This window comes from Phocoena sinus, chromosome 13 (genome assembly GCF_008692025.1).
Source record: "Phocoena sinus isolate mPhoSin1 chromosome 13, mPhoSin1.pri, whole genome shotgun sequence".
Lineage (NCBI taxonomy): Eukaryota > Metazoa > Chordata > Mammalia > Artiodactyla > Phocoenidae > Phocoena > Phocoena sinus.
In genome coordinates this window covers 20,341,923-20,363,610 of record NC_045775.1, presented here as the reverse complement: position 1 = coordinate 20,363,610, position 21,688 = coordinate 20,341,923, and the positions used below count along the sequence as shown (strand labels likewise).

General features: G+C 37.0%; 1 protein-coding gene across 2 annotated transcripts in view; it reads right to left on the bottom strand.

The window, feature by feature from the left end:
• The window catches only part of RAB10 (RAB10, member RAS oncogene family), an 83,250-nt gene that overhangs the window by 12,291 nt on the left and 49,271 nt on the right, over nucleotides 1-21,688 (bottom strand). For both annotated transcript variants that reach the window (XM_032652392.1, XM_032652391.1), the window contains exons 2-5: nucleotides 20,970-21,030; nucleotides 8,048-8,186; nucleotides 3,931-4,020; nucleotides 3,482-3,583 (exon numbers count right to left, since the gene is read on the bottom strand). In XM_032652392.1, coding sequence (XP_032508283.1) covers nucleotides 3,482-3,583; nucleotides 3,931-4,020; nucleotides 8,048-8,186; nucleotides 20,970-21,030 — 392 coding nt within the window. The remainder of the gene's footprint in view (nucleotides 1-3,481; nucleotides 3,584-3,930; nucleotides 4,021-8,047; nucleotides 8,187-20,969; nucleotides 21,031-21,688) is intronic.

Here is a 21,688-nt window from a genome sequence, read left to right as displayed (position 1 = left end):
TGAGGTGAAATTTCTACTTGTACTTTGAGCTAACCCACCTAATCTCACTGCCTTATGGAATTCTTCTTTTCACTGTATGTTAAAGATGCAAGTTTTGCATTAAAAAGGTCTTTGTGAAAAATGCACAGAAGAGAAATAGGCAGCTCAGCATCTGGCCACAGAAAAAAAAGTTGCATAGGAAGTACTCTTTCTCTGGGACTCCTGGGTATGGGTCAGTTAAAGATATATGGGTGCTTATAGCCAGTGAGGTCACTACATTTATTCAATTAGCATATCACTCACAGTCTGTCCTTGCACAATTTAACTTAGACCCTTGAAACAGACTCTCAAAAAAAGGGCCAATAACTAAATAGCAAAAGTGGGCAAAAGAATAAACAAAAAAGTTTACAGAAAAGGAAACACAAAGGTGCTTCTTAAACATATCTTTAAAAATGCTCATCTTATTCATAAGAGAGCTGCAAATTAAATCTGTGTTTTTCACCTGTCAGGTTGGAAAACAGCTGAAAGTCTTATAATTCACTATGTTGGTCAAGAGTTTGAGTAAACAGACATCCTCATATATTGCTGGCAGGAGTATAAAAGGGTACAGCCCTCAGGCAGAAGGTGGCAAGCATGTATCAGAATTATAAACGTACTATATGCTCTTTGGCCACTTCTGGGAATCTGTCCTTCAAATATACTTGCACATGTGTAAAATAATATAAAGATTATTCACTACAACACAATTTATGAGATCATAAGGCTGAAAATCACCTAAATGTCCCTCACTGGGAAACCTGTTTAATTATAATAGACTACTCAAAAGAGCAGCACTCAGTTATTTTAAAAATGGAATTATTTTACTTACATTAAGTGCCAGACAGTGCAGAGCATGTTGCCTTACGTGTTTTTTTTTCTTTAAAAATAAAAGGGGGGCTTCCCTGGTGGCACAGTGGTTGAGAGTCCGCCTGCCGATGCAGGGGACGCGGGTTCGTGCCCCGGTCCGGGAGGGTCCCACATGCCGCGGAGCGGCTGGGCCCGTGAGCCATAGCCACTGAGCCTGCGCATCCGGAGCCTGTGCTCCGCAATGGGAGAGGCCACAACAGTGAGAGGTCCGCGTACCGCCAAAAAAAAAAAAAAAAGGTGGGCAGGGGAAGGATGGGAATAAAATGTATATATATTCATATTTACTCATATATTAGTAACTAAGAAATTAATTATTGGTTACCCATGCGGGAGGGATGAGGAGTTGGGGGAATATAGTGAGAAACTTCTCTGTATGTTTACTTTTTATTTTAAATGTCTGAATCATGGGAATGAATTATCTATTCAAATAATTAAGTTTTAAATGTTTTAAATTGCTTTCATTCTAAAGTTCTTTTTTCTTTTATCAACTCAGGAGAAAAAGCACTGCACAGAAGGTTGCTAGTCAGGAATCACTACTGTATTTTACATCTTTTAAAGCAAGTTTACATTTGATGTTTTAACTCATAACTTTATCACACTGAAAAGTGCATGTATGTGTATGGGGAAAAAATGCTGCCTCACAATTGGGCCTGCCTACCTGGGGAAGACTCTAGACTGAGATCTTTATTTATTGGTGCATCCATACCTTTTAACCTTTAATATGATAAGGAAGATCTACCTCACTGACACACAAATTATATGCCTATATAGCACTATTTTTTTGAAATGCAAAGATTTGGAAGAAGATCAAGGGATATAATACAGAAAGAAGTCAGAAACAATGGAGAAGACCAAATTTCCAGAAAGAGAAAAAACACAGAGAACACGGGTATTTCAGTAAGTTTTGTGATAATTCCTATAAGTACTGAAATAATTTTTCACTGTAACCCACCAATCTCAGAAATACAAAGTATTATACTTTCCACCAATTAAAGTATTTTTCTGTTATTCCCTTCATTTAATTAAAAATACAAATGTTTTTTCGTAGTCTACCTAGTATTTTTCTGTTCTACTTTAATTTTTGTTTCTTACAGGAATATTTTTAAATAAAAATATATTTCCTCAAGGAATTCTAATGGGTTTTTACCTATATCCAGTTGTGTAAAAATTTTTAAATTGTTTTTATAACTTTAAAAAGAAGCAAGTTAAAATTTCAAAACAAAACTGTACATGAAGTAAAAGTGATTCTGTCCTGTATCCCCATCCCCTTCCCACCATCACACTAGAGTACTCACTACTTAAGAGTCTGGTATATATCCTTCCAGATCCTTATTTGCTAAGTATAACCAAATGTGTGTGTATATATGTGTACATGTGTTTTTGGTACCATATATAATTTTTAAAAGCTCATTTACCACACATGTTATATCCTAACTTGCTTTTTATTACTCAATGTATCAATACATTATAGATATCAGACATGATATGCAGGATGTCAGCAGATGTGGACAGGCACAACTTTTGTAGTTACCCTCAACAGCAATAAGTGATAACTGTTTTTTCTAGTTTGAACACTATAGTAAACAGATAGCTCTCCCCTCAAAAAAATTAAGTTGCTTGGTTCCTCAGAAATTTCATTAGATTTACACTCGATAATACCACCTCTATTACAGCTTAGATTTATATGTGTGTGTGTATGAAATTTGAGGGTTTTTTTTGGGGGGGAAAATACTGATATCTCAAGTATAAAAACAGAAAGGTTACCAGAAGCAATTAAATTTTCTCCTACACAATGCTTGCTCCTCCTTCAGGACTGTGTCAGATTTTCTCTATTTTACTTGCATTTTAAATACACCATAAGATTGAATAGAGAATTCAGGACTCATAACCTTAATTCATAACTGTGTATTTTATCTACTCATGTGAGGGGAAAATATGAAAATCAGATTTCCCAATTTTGCTACAAGTTACTTATACTGGCAAATTTTGGGATTCACGAATTAAACCCAGAAAGTAACCTCGAGGTAAAATCCCCCGAGATCAATTTTCAGCTTTTTTTTACCTTACAAGTTGAAATGATTGGGTAAATGAAATTTGGGGGCAGACTTACTCTATTTATTCAGTATATAGTATATACATGCCCTTCACTGGCACATCTGAGAAATGACTATATAGAAGAATAGTGATTTTGTAGCAATAACTACATCATAGATTCACTTCTTAATTTTTTTATCTATGGGAATGCAAAGGATATATAAGAGAAATGAAACAGAAAAGCCATAACACCATGGACCAGACAAAAAGTTGGAAAAAGGAGTATGAAATTAGGCTACAGACTGAGTACTGGAGCTCAGGGTGTCAACTGTTACCACTGACTAGATCCTAGAGATTTCTAGATGGCTGCCTGTTCCTTCCAGTTCCTTTCTTTACTTTGGAGGATTATATATTGGTGATGGGTAAACGTTCAGAAACAATACCACCCAAACCCAATTTCTGTATGTAAATCTAGTACTTTAGAAAACATGAAATGCTCAAATGTGACACCAGGTACCTTAGCAGTAAAAAAAAAAGAAAAGAAAAAAAAAAAGAAATTTACCTTTCGAAGGATATCTTCAGCTAATGTGAGGAACGCCTTTTCGATGTTTATATTTGCTTTTGCACTAGTCTCAAAAAATCTAATACCATGCTCTCTTGCAATCTAAAATAGAAGCAAAATATCATCATAAAATTATCAAGTATAGGTTACCAATTGATGACTTTAGCATCCTAAAGGAAACAGTAATATTATTCTAAAGGTAGTAATCTCAACTAGGTTATCTAAAATGAACAGATTATTTCAATGGGTCAAGACTCAAATGGTCAAGCTCCTTAGAAAACAAACAAACAAAAATTCAGTCAAATGATAAGCTATCATTTCCTATAGCATTTTTAAAAGGATGCAAATAGCTCAAGTGCACTCCACTACCACTAACGTAAAAGCAATCAAATGCAACACCATCTTCACAAAGAAAGGGTAGCATATTAGTCTCATTCAGAGCTTTTTACCTGTTCTCCTTTTCCTTTAGGTACAACTCTTTTATCATCCATATCACACTTGTTTCCTAGTAACATTCTTTCCACATCTTCATTGGCATGCTAAAATGAAATAAAAATTTAATTTACACACTACCATGAATTATGCCTTAATAAAAATGACTTTATAGGAGGCTGTCTAGTTTCTAGAAATATTCTCAACAAGAGAGGACATATGCAAAAGATCTGAAACTGTCACTTCTTACACATAGTCTAAATCCAAGCTGGATCACGATTTTAGATAATGTGTATTACCCTATAAGAAACCTTAGTTTAAAATTCTACAGAGCCCTTAGAGTCTCAAAAAGTCACATTGCTAGGGGAGTCCATGCACAAAAATCAGTTAAAAACAAATGTTGCTCCACTGAAATCCTAATGAAATCTTTTGCACAAATAGGAAAATCCATCTCTAAAATTCATGTGGAATATCAAGGGACCCTGAATAGCCAAAACAATCTTGAAAAGAAGTACAAAGTTGGAAGATCCACACTTACTTCCTGATTTCAAAACTTACTACAAAGCTACAGTAATCAAAACAGTGTGCTCCTGGCATAAGGACAGACATGGACAAAAAGAACAGAATAGAGTTACCCGAAATAAACTCTTGTGTACACCATCAAATGATTTTCAACAAGAGTGCCAAGACCATCCAATGGGGGAAAGGACAGTCTTCTCAACAAGTGGTGTTGGGAATACCAGATATCAACATGCAAAAGAATGAATTTGGACCTTTAACTTACAATACCATACTCAAAATTGGATCAAAGACCTAAATAGAAGACCTAAATCTATTAAACGCTTAGAAAAAAACATAGGGAAAAAGTTTTATCACCTTGGAATTGGCAATGATTTCTCAGATATGACACCAAAAGCATAAGCAACAAAAAAGAAAAAACAGATAAATTGTACATCATCAAAATTTAAAACTTCTATGTGTCAAAGATCACTATCAGCAGAATGAAAAAGCAACCCATGGGATGGGGAAAATATCTCAAATTGTCTGTTTTTGGCCCAATACACCTTTCCCTGAAATATCCCTGCAGCAACACAATTATGTTTTCTGGACACCAAAAGGAATTTATGAGACTTGGTTTGTCTTAAATTTGAATCCATCATATTATTTCCACCAGCCCCATCCTCATCTGGATACCTTCTATTCATCTCTTCAGGTCTCAGCTTAAACATCACTGCCTATTTCAAGACTGTTTGGCTATTCTGGGTACCTTGAATTTCCATATGAATTTTAGAATCAGCCTGTCAACCCCCGCCGCTATCCGAAAGAAGCAGCTGGGATTTTGACAGGGATTTCACTAAATCCTCAGAACACTTTGGGCAGTACTGCCATTTTAACAATATGGAATCTTCCAATTCATGGACATGGGATGTCTTTCCAATTATTTAGATATTCTTTAGTTTCTTTTAACAACATTTTATGGTTTTCAAAGCTTTGTGCTTCTTTGTTAAATTTTTCTTATTTTTTTCTTTTTGATGCTATTATAAATAAAATTATATTCTTAATTTCATTTTTTGGTTATTTGCTGCTAATGTATACAAATACAACTGATTTTTGTATACTAATCTTGCTTCCTACAACCGTACTGAACTTGTTCATTAGTTCTAATAGTTTTATTTTTTGGTGGAAGTGTGTGGATTCCTTAGGATTTTCTATATACAAGATCATACCATTTACAAATATAGTTTTACTTTCCAATCTGGGTGCTCTTTTTTTTCTTTGCCTAAATGCCCTGGCTAGAACCTCTAGTAGAATGTTAAACAGTAGTGGTCAGAGCAGGCATCCTAATCATGTCCTTGATTGTAGGGGAAAGGATGATGTTGTCTGTGGGATTTTCACAGATGTCTTTTAGATTTTGCCAAATGGGTTTTTTTGCGTGTGTCTGTTGACAATATGTTTTTTGTCTTTTATTAATATGGTGTATTACGTTATTTCATATGTTGCATTCCTAGGTAAATTTCTCTTGACCATGATACGTATAATCTTTTCTTAAATGTTGCTGGATCAATTCAGCTGTTAAAGTTTAAATTTCTACAACACATTAAAAATTAGACAAAGTCTATCTCTTATATATCAGAAAAACAGATTTTTTTTTAATGGCTGGGTTTTACGTATGTTAGTTCTCATGCTGGGAAACTTAAGCCATCCAGCCTACCAAGTTAAATGTATGAGCCTGTGGTATAATAAAAAACATATTTTTGGTCTTTGTTCCTATTCCTGGCACAGTGCTCCTAATTTGCTGAGTGTCTTTTGTTATTCATAACAAGCCTCTTTCTGTTTACCTAAATTTATGCTAATAGAGGACTCTCTCGGCAGGGCCTCTACAGAGTTTCACAATGGAGGCTGATCACCAGAGGAACCAAACACTGAAGGTTCAGACTTTTAACCCCCACCCGCCACGAGGTGAAGGGGGCTAGAGATTAGGGTCAATCCCAGAGGTCAGTGATATAATTATCATGACTATGTAACGAGGCCCCCATTAAAACTTGGAAACAATGAAGTTAGGGTATCTTCTGTGTTGGTGAACACATCAAGGTGCCAAGAGGGTTACATGTCCAGAGACAGCCTAGAAGCTCTGCATTCTCCAACCCCCATACACTGTCTATGCATTTCTTCCATTTAGCAGTTCCAGAGTTGTGTCCTTTATAATACAATTGTAAGTATAGCTCTTTCCTGAGTTCCGTGAGTCATTTTAGCAAATTACTGAACCCCAAAATGGGTCATGGGACCCTCCAAATTTGTAGCCAAGTCACACAGAAGTGCAGGTAGCCTGGGGGACCCAGGACTTGCATTTGAAGGAAGAGCAGTCTTGTGGGACTGAGTCCTTAAACCTGTGGAGTCTGACACTAAGACTGAGTAATCAGTGTCAGAACAGGATTGAATTGTAGGACATCCAGTTGATGTCACAGAATTGGAAAATCGGTTGCTGCTGGAACACTGCATAGTCTCTGTATATAAATTGCTCTTATTACACATACTACTTGGCCAAACAATAAAATAAAGGCTAAGGAAATTTTAAAATGGAGGCTTTGTTTTTGGTTTCAAAATCTGTCTCATTAACAGATTATTAAATACTAACAGACTTCTTGTAGCAACAGAAAAGTTAGTAATAAGCCCTTAGGATTGTTACCATTGAAGATATTATTACCTTGGGTCTAATACTGGCTTAAGACTTGGTCTTTGTGTTTCCAGCCAAAAGTTGCTTTAAAGAGGTTTTTTATTTTTGGCCGTGCCACACAGCTTGCGGGATCTTAGCTCCCCGACCAGGGATCAAACCCGGGCCCCTTGCAGTAGAAGTGCAGAGTCCTAACCACTGGACCGCCAGGGAATTCCCAAGAGTTAGTCTTAATGAAATTCAAAGCATAGAAGGTAAAAATAAGACATGAAAACTAATTCCAACAAGAAGCTACCTATGCTGCAGCACAGAAACAGGCATGCTTTGACACACTACCTTATAAAAACTGACATCTCCACGTGCAATGATATGGCACTATTTTCTTGGTGAGCATTTTACTGTATTAGTACTCTGTATCTTTCAAAATGTCTAGAAGTGATACGGTATTTCCACAACTTAAAAATACGTTTTTATTTATTTATTATTTATTTTTGGCATGCCACATGGCTTGTGGGATCTTAGTTCCCTGACCAGGGATTGAACCCGGGCCACAGCAGTGAAAGTGCCAAGTCCTAACCCATGGACTGCCAGGGAATTCCCAAAAATACGTTTTTAAAATTACTATTGAAAATGTAATTTATTCATTCAATAAAAATTCCCCAAGAAAGAATTCATTTAGACAGGTGTGTAAAACCACTGGTAGCTTCTAGTTGGGGCTATCTTACAAGATGACTGTATAGAGCTTCTGGGTAATCTGGTAATTGCCTTGGATGGGGTTCAAAACAGATCTGCCCAAAATTTTAAGAAAAAGGTAGGCAAAAAATAACATTACCCTGTAAACAAGTAGAAATATTCAACAGTAATGATAGCAAACACTGTAAGATCAACTGGAATATTTATTCTTCTTAACCAAGGACACAAATGTGTGTTTATGTAGGGTTCACGCAATTTCTAGGTCTTACCTCATCTATGTTTCTAAGCCATTTGCTGATGTTTTCAAAACTTTTACCATTGGTGATGTCATATACTAGCATGATGCCCATTGCTCCTCTGTAGTAGGAGGTTGTGATGGTGTGAAATCGCTCCTGGCCTGCCGTATCCCTGAAATAAACAACCAATAATTTGCACTGAGCATTTGATATTACTAAGTTCTAGATAAAGGGCAAAACAGTAGAATAGTTTGATAAAATAGAGATTAAAATCCACTATATAACGCAAAACAAAATAGAACCACCACTCATTTAATTCTTAAATAGTATACAATTAAGGTTATTTGTAAACATATATATGTGCAAATACTTTTTAGTCTAAGGAAATTAACAACCTACCAATACTGGATGAAAATCTGAAAGGGAGAACAGCACAAAGTGACATAAAATTCTTTTTAAAGTTATTTAAAGACGAATACCAGCAAGTGTGATAAAAACTCTTGGAATTCCATTTATTTAGTGATCTAGTTCCACAATGTAATACAAAAGCTTGTGGAATTTTGAGAACATTAAAGGACTACACCATAGTACGGCCACATTTATCTTTAGAATCATTTACAAAAAGTTGTAAAGATAACCTCATTTATAAATAACAGGACAGAAATATGTAAATAGTAGTATTTTTCAATGCTTTCAAGCCAAAGATTTAAGATATTTTGCTCCTGTAATTTTTCCCTCATTTGCATCACCAATTTCTTTTTATGGATCATTATAATTAGCATATGTACATGTTTAAGTCTCCCCCCCCTTTCTTAAAAAATTTATTTATTTTTGGCTGCGTTGGGTCTTTGTTGCTGTTGCGGCGAGCGGGGACTACTCTTTGTTGTGGTGTGCGGGCTTCTCATTGTGGTGGCTTCTCGTTGTAGAGCACGGGCTCTAGGCGTGTGGGCTTCAGTAGTTGTGGCATGCGAGCTCAGTAGTTGTGGCTCGTGGGCTCTAGAACACAGGCTCAGTAATTGTGGCGTACGGGCCCAGGTGCTCTGCAGCATGCGGGATCTTCCCGAACCAGAGCTCGAACCCAAGTCCCCTGCATTGGCAGGCAGATTCTTAACCACTACGCCACCAGGGAAGTCCCTCCCCTATCTTTTCTAAAAAAAGCAAAATTCAAACAAACAAAAAACCCCACTCTCAACCCCACATCCCTCCGACTAACACTGCATTTCTCTGTTCCCCTTCCCAGCAAACTTCTTTTTAAAACTTTTGTTTTAAAATAACTACAGCCTCACAGGAAATTTCGAAAACAGTACAAAGAAGTCCTGTGTACCCTTTACCCAGTTTTTCCCAATGGTAACATCTTACATCACAGTACAAAAAGAAATTGACACTGGTACTATCTACAGACATTATTAGAGTGCTGTTCTCTGCAATTTTATCACATGTATAGAGTTGTGTAGTCACTGCCACAAAGAAGGCAGAAAACTGTTGTATCACTCACTCCTCTCTCTACCTCCTATATAGTCCCTACACCCTGGCTAATAATCTGTTTTCCATTTCTCTACTTTTGCCATTTCCAGAATGTTATATAAATGGAATCATGCATAATGCAACCTTTTGAAACGGTTGTTTTCACTTTTTCCAGCATAATGCCCTTGAGACCTACCCAAGTTGTTGCATGTAATACTAGTCTGTTTCATTTTATTGCTGGGTAGTATTCCACTGAATGGACTCATCACAATTTGTTTAATCACTCACCCGTGTAAGGATATTTGGGTCGTTTTTAGTTTTTGGCTATTACAAATAAAGTTGCTATGAACATTCGTGTACAAGTTTCTGTGTGTACATAAGTTTTCATTTCTCTGGGATGAACACCCAGGAATGTTACTGCTGAGTCAGATGTTAATTATATGTTTAACTTTATAAGAAACTGCCAGACCTTTCCAGAGTAGCTATACTACTTTAATACATTCCCACTAGCAATGTAAGAGACCCAGTTTCTTTGCATCCTCATCAGCATTTGGTGTTCTCACTATATTTTATTTTAGTTGTACTAATAGGGCATGCAGTGATATCTCATCATCATTTTAATTTGTATTTCTCTACGGCTAATGATGTTATACCCTTTTTCATGTAGTTATCTGCAATCCATATATCCTCTCTGGTGAAATGTCTATTCATGTCTTTTGCCTATTTTCTTTCTTTTTTTTTTTAGCTGCACAGTGCAGCATGCAGGATCTTAGTTCCCCAACCAGGGATCAAACCCATGTCCCCTGCAGCGGAAGCACAGAGTCCTAACCAGTGGACAGCCAGGGAATTCCCTCTTTTGTCTATTTTCTAATTGGATGGTTCCCCCCACCTCTTTTTTTTTTAACTATTGAGTGTTGAGAGTTCTTTTACATGTAAGTCCTCTGTCAGGTTATGTGGTTTGGGAATATTCTCCCAAAGAGTCCGCCTGCTTGATGCAGGGGACACGGGTTCATTGCCCCGGTCCGGGAAGATCCCACATGCTGCGGAGCGGCTGGGCCCGTGAGCCATGGCTGCTGAGCCTGCGTGTCTGGAGCCTGTGCTCTGCAACGGGAGAGGCCACAACAGTGAGAGGCCCACGTACCACAAAAAAAAAAAAAAAAAAAAAAAGGTATACAGGTTTGGAAGGAAGACATAAAACTGTCTTTGTTCACAGATGACATGATCATCTATGTGGAAAATCTGAAAGAACTGGTCAAAAAAAAAAGTAGAAACAACCTAAATGTTCATCAACTAATGAATGGGTAAATAAAATGTAGTATATTCATACAATGGAATATTATTCAGCCATAAAAAGGAACGAAGTACTGATATATGCTACAACATGGGTGAACCCTGATAACATCATGTTCAGTGAAAGAAATCAGACACAAAAGATCACATATTGTAATATAATTCCACTTATATGAAATATCCAGAACAGGAAAATCTACAGAGACAGAAACTAGGTTAGTGGTTACCCTGGATGAAGGGCTTGGGCAGGATGGAAAGAGGCTGCTAAAGGGTATGGGTTTCTTTCCAGAAGTATAAAAATGTTCTAAAATTGTGATCATGGTGAATATACCTTGCAAATATACTAAAAAACTATTTAATTGTATACTTTAAATGGGTGAATTATAAGGTATGTGAATTATGTCTCAATAAAGCCATTACAAAACAAGTAAACAAACGGAAAACATGACTAGGCTTAAAAAAACAAACTAAAAATTCCAATGGCGATTCATTATAACCAGAACCAATCCCAAAATCCTTACCCTGAAGTTTACAAAGTATTACAGGATTTGTACTTTTCACCAGCCCCCCCCCAAATTTTGAGGCACTCTTTTCCCTGACAGCTAGAACCACATTTTTTCATGTCTCCAAATTCACAAGCTTGGTCTCACTAGAGAGCTTCTGTACTAGCTGTGCCCACAGGCCTGTACATGGTTGGCACCTCATCTTTGTATTTTAACCATCACCTTATCAGAAGCCTTCTCTGCCCATCCAATTTAAATAGTCATCCAGTCTCTCTCTATTCCATCTCCTTGCTTTACCTCTCTGCAAAGCACTTATTACAGATTTATTTACTGTCTTCCATGTCCTCTAAAATGTAGGTTCCATCAGAGATTTGTCTGTCTTGTTCACTGCAAAATCCAGAGTATTTACATGGTGAATAAACACTCAAATGTTTGTTAATGAGTCAGTATTTCAGAATCTTACCTAGCAGTCCTTTATTATATTTTAGAATCAAGGCATTCCAATTTAGTTACGTGACCCTCAAAAATGTACATTTTTAAAAATAGTGCTTATATGTCTAAAAATATGAGTAGCAAGGAATGTAAAAGAACTACCAGGGCTTCCCTAGTGGCGCGTGGTTGAGAGTCCGCCTGCCGATGAAGGGGACACGGGTTTGTGCCCCAGTCTGGGAAGATCCCACATGCCGCGGAGCGGCTGGGCCCGTGAGCCATGGCCACTGACCCTGCGCATCCGGAGCCTATGCTCCGCAACATGAGAGGCCCGCGTACCACAAAAAAAAAGAACTACCAATACGTTAATATTCCTTACATTTAATCACAGTGTGCATTATATGTTCATATATCTGACACCTATCCATTTATCCATCAATTCAAATATATACTGAGGGTCTAGCATGTGCTAGGCATTATGCAAGAACACACACAGAACATGGGTCTGGAGTCAGATCCAACTTTATTGTCAGGTTCCAATCCTTCCAGCTGAGTGACCTTGAAGGTATTTAACCTCCCTGGATCTTTGGGGTTTTTTTTTTTTTACAAACAAAGTAGTAGGGATAACTAAAGTAAAATTTTATAATTAATTTGTATTTATTATAGATAACCCCAAAGAATCTATAGTATAAAAATATGCAAACATGTAATAATATCATTATATGTGACCCAAAATTTAATTGTGCTTTTAAAATGTCCTAAGTCAAAACCATCTCTCTAGAGATGCTCCATGTCTATGGTATTCAGAGCTCTCTCAAGTTAATAGTTGTGTGTGTTTAAGCTATAATCAAAATTCCTTCACAAGCAAAACCCTGGCTTTGCCTGAAGCCTATTTCTGTATGAAAGTAACATAATATGTTTTTTTATTTAGCCAAGTTAAAGATTTGGCTGGACTTTTCAATTTTCTTAAGAGAATCTCAGCCCTGTCATACTAATTTCTGGAATTACACTTCTTCAGAGGGTGAAAAGTGTCAAGAAGACAAAAAGTAAAGAGACTAGGGGCTGATGCTGGGGATGGTGCAAACAAGTGAAATTTTAAACAGAGTAGAGGAAGTGAAGGGAATAAGGAAGTGAGCCATGCAAATATGTGGGAGCAACGGTATTGCAAGAAGGGGAAAGAACAAGTGCAAAGGTCCTGAGGCATGGTTGAGGAATAGAAAGGAGATCAATGTGACTGGAATGGAAGGGGTGAAGCCAGACTAGCAGGAGATCAGAGAGGTGGTGGGGCGGGAGTGCAGATCATGTAGGATCTTATAGGCCTCGGCAAGCATCGCAGCTTTTCCTCTGAGTGAGATGGGAAGTCTATTGGAGGGTTTTACGAAAAGAAATAACTTAATCTGGGTTTAAAAAAAAATTGTTCTGTCTACTGTGTTAAAAATGGGTGTGTGTGCAAAAGCAGAGTTAGGAGGTAATGTAATACCTCTCCAAAAAAATGACATTTAAGAAAAACCATCTAATAGACTTGCTATCAATTCTATGTTGCATCCTTAAATTAGGTTAGACTACTAAAAGGCCACACACACAGACACGCACATGTATGCATTTGTATTTATTTATATACCTTCTTAGACACAATTTTATCTCCATTATCTCAATATTATGTCAACAAATTAGAATCATTACAAATAGCTTTATGAAAACTTATTGTGTATTAGTTATGACCTGTTCTTTCCTGCTTTCTTTACATTATTTCTGAAAAGAATAACTTACTTTTTTTGTTGGTAGCCCTCCCTCCCTGCCCTTTTTGTGTTGGACACCAAGAAGTTTATAGGTAAATTTTACAAATTAAGCATAGCAAATGAGTTGTCCTTTAGAGACAGTATATTTACATTTTTCTCAATTCCAAATTCTTATTTTATCTTTTATTAATCTATTTAGTTACAAGTTGCCTTGAAACAGATGTAATTATAAATGTTTTCATGAAAAAACAATAAAAATTTGTCCTATCACAGTAGAAATAGGTTCAGTTCTTTTGTAAATTGCAAAAAGAAGTATAAATTAACTAATAATTCTATCCCACTAGGGAGGGGTTAAAGTTTCCTACCTAAAATCCAGGCTAAAAATGTACTTATCCAGGGCTTCCCTGGTGGCGCGGTGGTTGAGAGTCTGCCTGCCGATGCAGAGGACATGGGTTCGTGCCCTGGTCTGGGAAGATCCCACATGCCGTAGAGCGGCTGGGCCCATGAGCCATGGCCTCTGAGCCTGCGCGTCCAGAGCCTATGCTCCGCAACGGGAGAGGCCACGACAGTGTGAGGCCCGTGTACCGCAAAAAAAAAAAAAGAAAGTACTTATCCAAGACAAAGAACATACAGGACCAGGCTTCCAGTAGTGTCTAACAGCTATAATGTAGGAGGGATAGAAAACTTGCATTTCAATTTTTATCATAAGTAATAACAATTTAGGGGAAAAAATCTTCCACAGCATTCTGCTATGAATGTCACCCCCAACACTGTCTAACATTCTTGGAACACTGTTACACCCAGCTCACGTCCCCATTCATTCACACTACACAACTAGCAAATTATATACACACTTCAGTGTCAAATCTATGACTAGATTCTCCACCAAGAAAAAAACACACTGCAAAGAAACTACTTAGCTAAATCTAAATCAATGGCACCTGGAGAGGAATTTTTATTTTTATATTATTATGCTGCTTAGTTATGACATACTGATAAAAAGATATTGAAATATTAATGGCCCTTCTGAAAAAGTAATCATGATTTCAAAACAAAATCAGAGTTTTTGTTTTCACTGATGGCATACTACTCCATCTGTTCTTTGATTTTTGTCCCCTCCATCTCCCAAAACTTCTTACAACCCCTCTTCCTTCTTTTTATATGCTCTCCTTGCTAAGTCTTTTAAAATTATCCTTTTCCTGGATCCTCCTATAATACCAATCCCTACCAATTGTTAATGCAATCAACAATTTTTTCAAAGCAGAAAGGGAGTCCCTGCCTCACTACCTCTAGGCTAATTGGTGACCCTCTGCCCAGGGCTAAAAATAGCCACAGCTGCTAATTCATGGTCAAATTATTTTTAGGTTTGCATAAAACCTAAAACACATACACCCAGGTCTAAAGACAGCAGGTTGACTCCAATCAGCAAAAGCAGGTGTTTATTATCTGAAGAGCAATTAAACACTGTATATATTCACATTACCTTTTTATGTCCCATATTACAGGTTTCTGAGCCTGTTTTCAAAACCACTTGGTCTTCCTCTCCTATTAAAAAATTTTTCTTCTCAGCCTATGTAGTATAATCAGATTTCTGAAATTATGAATCAATGGCAATAGAATTTTCCTTACATAAAATGACAGATGCACAGCTAAGAGAATGCTGTAAAATCTTATTTTTTCCCACTGACATATAATGAAAGGAGTGATATATCCCTAGGAACTAAAAGAGCTTATTTCCTTAATTGTTAGTCCCACACACAGGGTCAAAGAAGCCGTGTGCTCTGGCCGCTATTATGACAGTTATTTTTAGTCTGGACACTGACAGTACCAGAACAGGCCAGAGACGACATCAAGCTGCTCGGCAAGGCAGAGACCCCAAATTTCGTAACTTTGTGCTTTTGGTAACATAATGAAGTTATTTACTTTATAAATTAGGATGTTAAATTTCTCACATTGAGTTTTATTTTAACAAGGCCTGGATTTCCTCACAGATATGCAACTTCTCTACACCCAAAATACTGTGAGTTTAATTTATGCTCGTCTTCATCGCCCAAAACGGGTCAAAAGTCAAAAGCCTGATACCTACCCTTGCAGAGCTTACATTACAGTGGGGACAGGGACAAACAAGTAAATATATATGTAATTCCAAATTGTGATAAATCTTAACAAGGTAAACAGGGTAGAGTGATGAAGAATGACGTAAAGGGGAGAGAGGAAGCAATCTTGATTGATAATCAAGGAGGTCTTCTCTATAGAGGTGATGTTTAAGGTAAGTGAGAAGTGAAGTATGAACAGAAACCAATCAAACAAAGTCATTCAGTCAACAAATATTTATTCAGCATCTGTATCTGCCAGGGTCTGTTGTAGGGGGTGGTTACATGACCACAAATCAGACAGATGGCATCCCCACCCTCAAAAAGCTGACATTCTAGTGAGGGGAACAACAATGAACACATTTTTTAAATATGGTAAACTTAGATACTAAAAAAATACTATGACTAAGATAAACATGATAGTGCCTAAAGGACTGGGGTGGCTTTAGTTTGTCATCATGCAGGGCCTCTCTCAGAGGCTAACAATGAACTGAGATTGAATGAGAGAAGGCAGCAACACAAAGATCTGATAAAAAGCATTCCAAGCAGAAGGAACAGGTGAATGACAAGGGCCCACAGATGGGAATGTGCTTGGCATGTTCAGGAGAGGAAAAAATGACCACAGTGGCTGGAGCAAAGCTGGTAAGAGATGAGGTCAGAAGGGGCAGTAGCCAGAAACTGGAGTTTTCAAATTCATTTCTGTTGAAATGGGAAGCCTCTGGAATGGAGTGGTACTTCAGAATGCTTAGTCTAGCTACACTTGGGTGGGTTAAGGGGGATCTACAGGGTATGTACAAAGGTCCTAAACTGGAGAAGAGCTTGCCATGTTCATGGAATTGAAAGGAGATCAGCTATGGGGAGAGACTATATATACAGGGAGCATAAAAGGAGGTCAGAACAGCGGGCAAGGGACCACTCTGTAAACTGTGGAAAGGAGTTTGGATTTGGAATTTCGGCTTTCATTCGAAATGCAAAGGAAAGTCAAAATGGTTATAAATAGGGGAAGGAATGACAACCATGATCATATTTATATTTGAAAAAGGTTACTAAGGCTGTTACCTGGGAAAAGTACTGGAAGAAGGCAAAGGGGAAGTAAGGACCTGTTAGAATATTAAAAGCCTACTGCAATGGTCCAAAGAATAGGTAATGGTGGCTTGAACTAGGGGGTAACAACGGAGACATCAGATTGTATTTGGATTCTAGACATATTTTAGAGATAGAATCAACAAGACTTGCTAAATTGGATGTTGGGGTTAAGGGAATGGGAAAACTCAAAGACAGCTCCCATGTATCCGGCACTTTATGTAGATAAATGTTTAATTTCTCTACAATATGATACTAACTGGTTTCTGGTAACTGTGCTGATGTTAAAATCTGCTGCTGGTACAAGAGACAAATGTTGACAGTAGCAAACATTTCTGACCCCCCCGCCAAAAAAAAACCCAAAAATAACAACAACAACAACAAAAAACCGAAAGAAAAGGCAGACTTAAAGTAACTCACTATGACTGTTTCCCTGGCAGGACCCACTACTCTACAGAAAATGTAGATAGCAAAAGACGCTTCGGTAGAAACTTTCTAGAGATCTGGGATTTTAAAAACCATAGCTAGCTGCTTCTCAGCCAAACAAGCTACTTTCAGGCCCACATACAAGTGCCTTGGACAGGTGAGACCCTTATGTAACAGTTAAACTAAAAGATTCCTAGAAAGAAATGAGTGAAGACCATTCGAGTAAGAAAAATAAGACAAAGCTTTAGCACAGACTAAAGAAAGTTTCCAAAATTAATATTCAATCACAGAACAATTTTTCATGCTGAAACAAGAACCTGAATATATTCATTCAAACTAAAGAGAGATAAAAATTACTGTGCTTTTTAGTAGCAACTGGAAGCAAAGTACTGAAGTTGAGAATAGCATTTTGAATTTTGGTATCATCGTAAGTTAATAGTAATGGGGTTTTTCCTCCTAAAAGCTTTCTTCAATCACTGCAGCATATCCCAGCAGATCTCTTAACCTGGAGCTACATGACTTTTTTCTCCCTGGAATATTAACATGCATATCAACTCAAGCAAAGAAAACAAAATCAGCTGGCCTAATGCTAACCTCTTGAAAACTATTAATCACAAATTTTAACCAGTCACTCATTCCTAATCTTTACAAGAAAATGGATATTTAAAATTAAAAGCAGGGCTTCCCTGGCGGCGCAGTGGCTAAGAATCTGCCTGCCAGTGCAGGGAACGCGGGTTCGAGCCCTGGTCCGGGAAGATCCCACATACCGCAGAGCGACTAAGCCCGTGCACCACAATTACTGAACCTGCGCTCTAGAGCCCGCAAGCCACAGCTACTGAGCCTGCATGCCTAGAGCCCATGCTCCGCAACAAGAGAAGCCACCGCAGTGAGAAGCTCGCACACCAGAAAAAAGAGCAGCCCCCGCTCGCCACAACTAGAGAAAGCCCGCGTGCAGCGATGAAGACCCAATGTAGCCAAAAATAAATAAATAAAAATTAATTTTAAAAAAAAGTAGTCGGGCTTCCCTGGTGGCGCAGTGGTTGAGAGTCCGCCTGCCGATGCAGGGGACACGGGTTCATGCCCCGGTCCGGGAAGATCCCACATGCCGCGGAGCAGCTGGGCCCGTGAGCCATGGCTGCTGAGCTTGCGCACCCGGAGCCTGTGCTCCGCAACAGGAGAGGCCACAACAGTGAGAGGCCCACGTACCACAAAAAAAAAAAAAAAAAAAAAAGTAGTCAATTGTATACATGAAAACCTAAACTACATCAAATTTTCCTTCTAAAGTGTTATAAACTCTAAATTATAAATGTTGCCATTTCTCTGCTATACTTGATTTTATAGGTACTCTAGAAATCTTTTCTAGATTAATCTTGAAGGCTACACTGGAGGACTTATTATTTCAAAAGAGCACCTTCTGAGGAAGGCTCTCTTTTTAAAAACAAGCATTACGTGTTACTCTTTACTTCTAAAAGCTACAGAAACTAAAATGGTAAGAGGAGGGAAAAATGTTTAAAGCCACAGGTCAAGAAACAGAAGGGAGAGTCTGTGGAGGACAGAGTGTAGGAGGAGGAACAGGACATATTCAGTAGGGCAAAGGTTTTATATATTGTATGAAGAAAAATATGTCTTAAAAAATATTGTTTTGTACGCTCCTGTGTCTGTCATATACACACACATATACATGTACATGTATATTGAGTCACAGAGTCACAATGTAAAACGTATCTTACCTACTGTCAAAAAAGTTTGAGAATTATTGGCTTAAATAATAATTGTATCCCCTATACAGAGGGGATACAGTTAAGAAGAGAGCCAATCAGTCTGGCAAGGCCTAGGAGGGCGCTTGAAACACAAATGTTATATAGGGACAAGGTCGGAATAAGACGTGAGGGGCTGGTTGAAATTCAGAATAAGTAATTGACATCCTTTCCCTTGAGATCACATTAATTATAATGAAATAGAATATGAGGCATTTTTCATTTGCTGGGTTATTTCCCAGTTAAAGAAAAGAAAAAATCAATGATCATCAAGTGGGTTGTGCTTCAAAGAGAATCATTAAATTTAGGAAATGCTTTAAAATGTCTAGATTTTATTTAAATTTGTACTAAATTTTAAAGATGTTATAAAGATTGTACTTCTAATTACATGGTCAGGTAATGAAGACATTCTGGTTAGACATACCCGACTTCTAATTATACCTAACTTTTTGAAACTGTCTTTTGGATTCTGGGACATTGTTCTCTCCTAATTCTCCTTTCTAACTCTCCAACTATGGGTTTGCAATTTCCTTTGCTAACTTGTTCCTCTGCTCAAAAATGTTACCATTCTTAGGGTTCTAGCCTCAACATGGGAGATCCCCAAATAATAATACCTACGATTTCTTGAACATTAATTATGCACTGGAGACTGCTCTAAGTGCTTTACATGTATCACTAATCCTCATAACCACTCTATGGTATGTCCTATTACAGTAAAACCAAAGATTAACATGAATTCATATTTAACACAACTGTTGACTGGCAATGAAGAAAGAAAAACGATAGTTACTGAAAAGAGCAGCAAAATCAATTAACAAACTACTATTTACAGGAGGCAGTATAGCAATTAAGAATGTCACTCTCAACCCTACATTCTGAGCATGTAATGCATCCCAGCTCTGTTATTTACATGCTGTATGACCTTGGTTAAATTATTTCAAAATGCCTCCATTTCATTATCTATAAAATAGGAATAACCCAAGAGAAAAGAAAGCACTTGCCTATACAAAGATCTGTAGCAGCTTTATGGTGAATAAACAAGTTATGATTTATCTTAACAATGGAAAACTACTTAGCAATAAAAAGTAATGAACTTATTGATACACATAAAATCATTGATAGTTTTCAAAATAACTATGCTGAGTAAAGAAGCCAGACCCCTCCCCTCAAAAAAGACAAAGAAAAATAACACATTACATGACTGCATTTGTATACAGTACTAGAAAATGGAAACAGGTCTATAGTGACAGAAAGCAGAAAAGTGGTTGCCTAGGGACTGGGGACAGGAAGGCAAGATTACAAAGAGGCTTAAGGAAACTTCTGAGGTGATGAATATGTTCATTATCTTGACTGTGGTGATGGTTTCACAGATTTATATATATGTCAAAGCTTACCAATCTGTATACTTTAAATATGTGTAGTTTATCATATGCCAGTTATACCTCAATAAGGCTGTTCAGGAAAATTTTTTTAAAAAAGGAATAATATATCTCTCACAGGGTCATTGTGATCACTTAATATTCACTGAAAAAATGCTGCTATTATAATTTTAAAGTCTATGATTCATACCTGAATACAAATTTAAAGAATTTTATTGTGCTTCTATGGGGCAAATCCTATACAAACTAATGAAAATAATAATGCCTAAACTAACACACCATTGTAAAGCAATTATACCCCAATAAAGATGTTTAAAAAAAATAATAAAAAAATAATGCCTATAAAAAGTTATAAACACATTAAGTACATTTTTAGCTTAAAGACTCTCCAAACAACAAAAAGATTATATTAATTTTTATATAGTGTTTCTGAGCAAAGTATTGTGCTAAAGGCATTACCTAGATTATTTCATGTAATCCTTATAACAATCTTTTGAGATAGGTGATATTATCTCCATTTTACATATGAAGATATAAGGGCCTCACAGTGGTATGTAACTTACCCAAGTCCATATAAGTAGAAAAGGTAAAACACTCAAGCCAGATCTCACGGACTCCGAAGTCCATGGCAACAATTTTTTTTTTTACGTCACTGAAAGAAGGTCACCTGACTACTGGCTTAGAATGGGAAGTTTCCTAGAATTTAAACAGTTGACAAGGAAGGAGTTCACTGCCTAACCTTCAGGAACTTAACATTCTACTACATAAAGTGAATAAATTAGCATTACTTACCATATCTGTAGCTTGATCTTCTTTCCTTGTAATTCAACTGTTTTGATCTTAAAGTCTATTCCTACAACATAGAAAAAAAAAAGGTAAATCGTATCTATGGCTCTGAACATGGCTATACTAAAATTAATTGGTGTAAAAACACACTTTCAAAATTTGTTTGTTTGGTTCTGGAAATTTACTATGTATGCAATTCTGAGCAAAAGTGTCCAACTGTAAACCTGTGTGATATAAGATCCAAAACAGTAGAAGAAATAGTTATATACAGAGATTTTATAATTAGGAAACTAAAAAAATATTTTTTAATATCTAATATTTTAATGCAAAAGAATAAAAAGATTGTTTCCTATTAGCAAAAAACATACCCTTCACTAGCTTCCAGAAAAGAATACTACCAGGGATAAAGAGGGTCGTTTCATAATAACGAACAGGTCAATGAATTAGAAAGTGTAAAAGTACTAGATGTTTATGCATCTAGTAACACAGTGTGTCACAGTACATGAAGCAAAAGTATTATAGGTTCCCCAGGATCTGTCTGCTCTTTAACTAACTAAAATCTTCAACTTGGCCCTTTCAGTTTGTTTCCCATACCCAATTAAAAGAAAAAAAGAGGGCCATTTGTCTGACACTTACAAACCTCAGACTATGTCTACAGCCCATATTTTTGTTTCTCTAGGAATTACTGAGAAAATCGTCCTAAAATGACCTGGTTGTCAAGAACA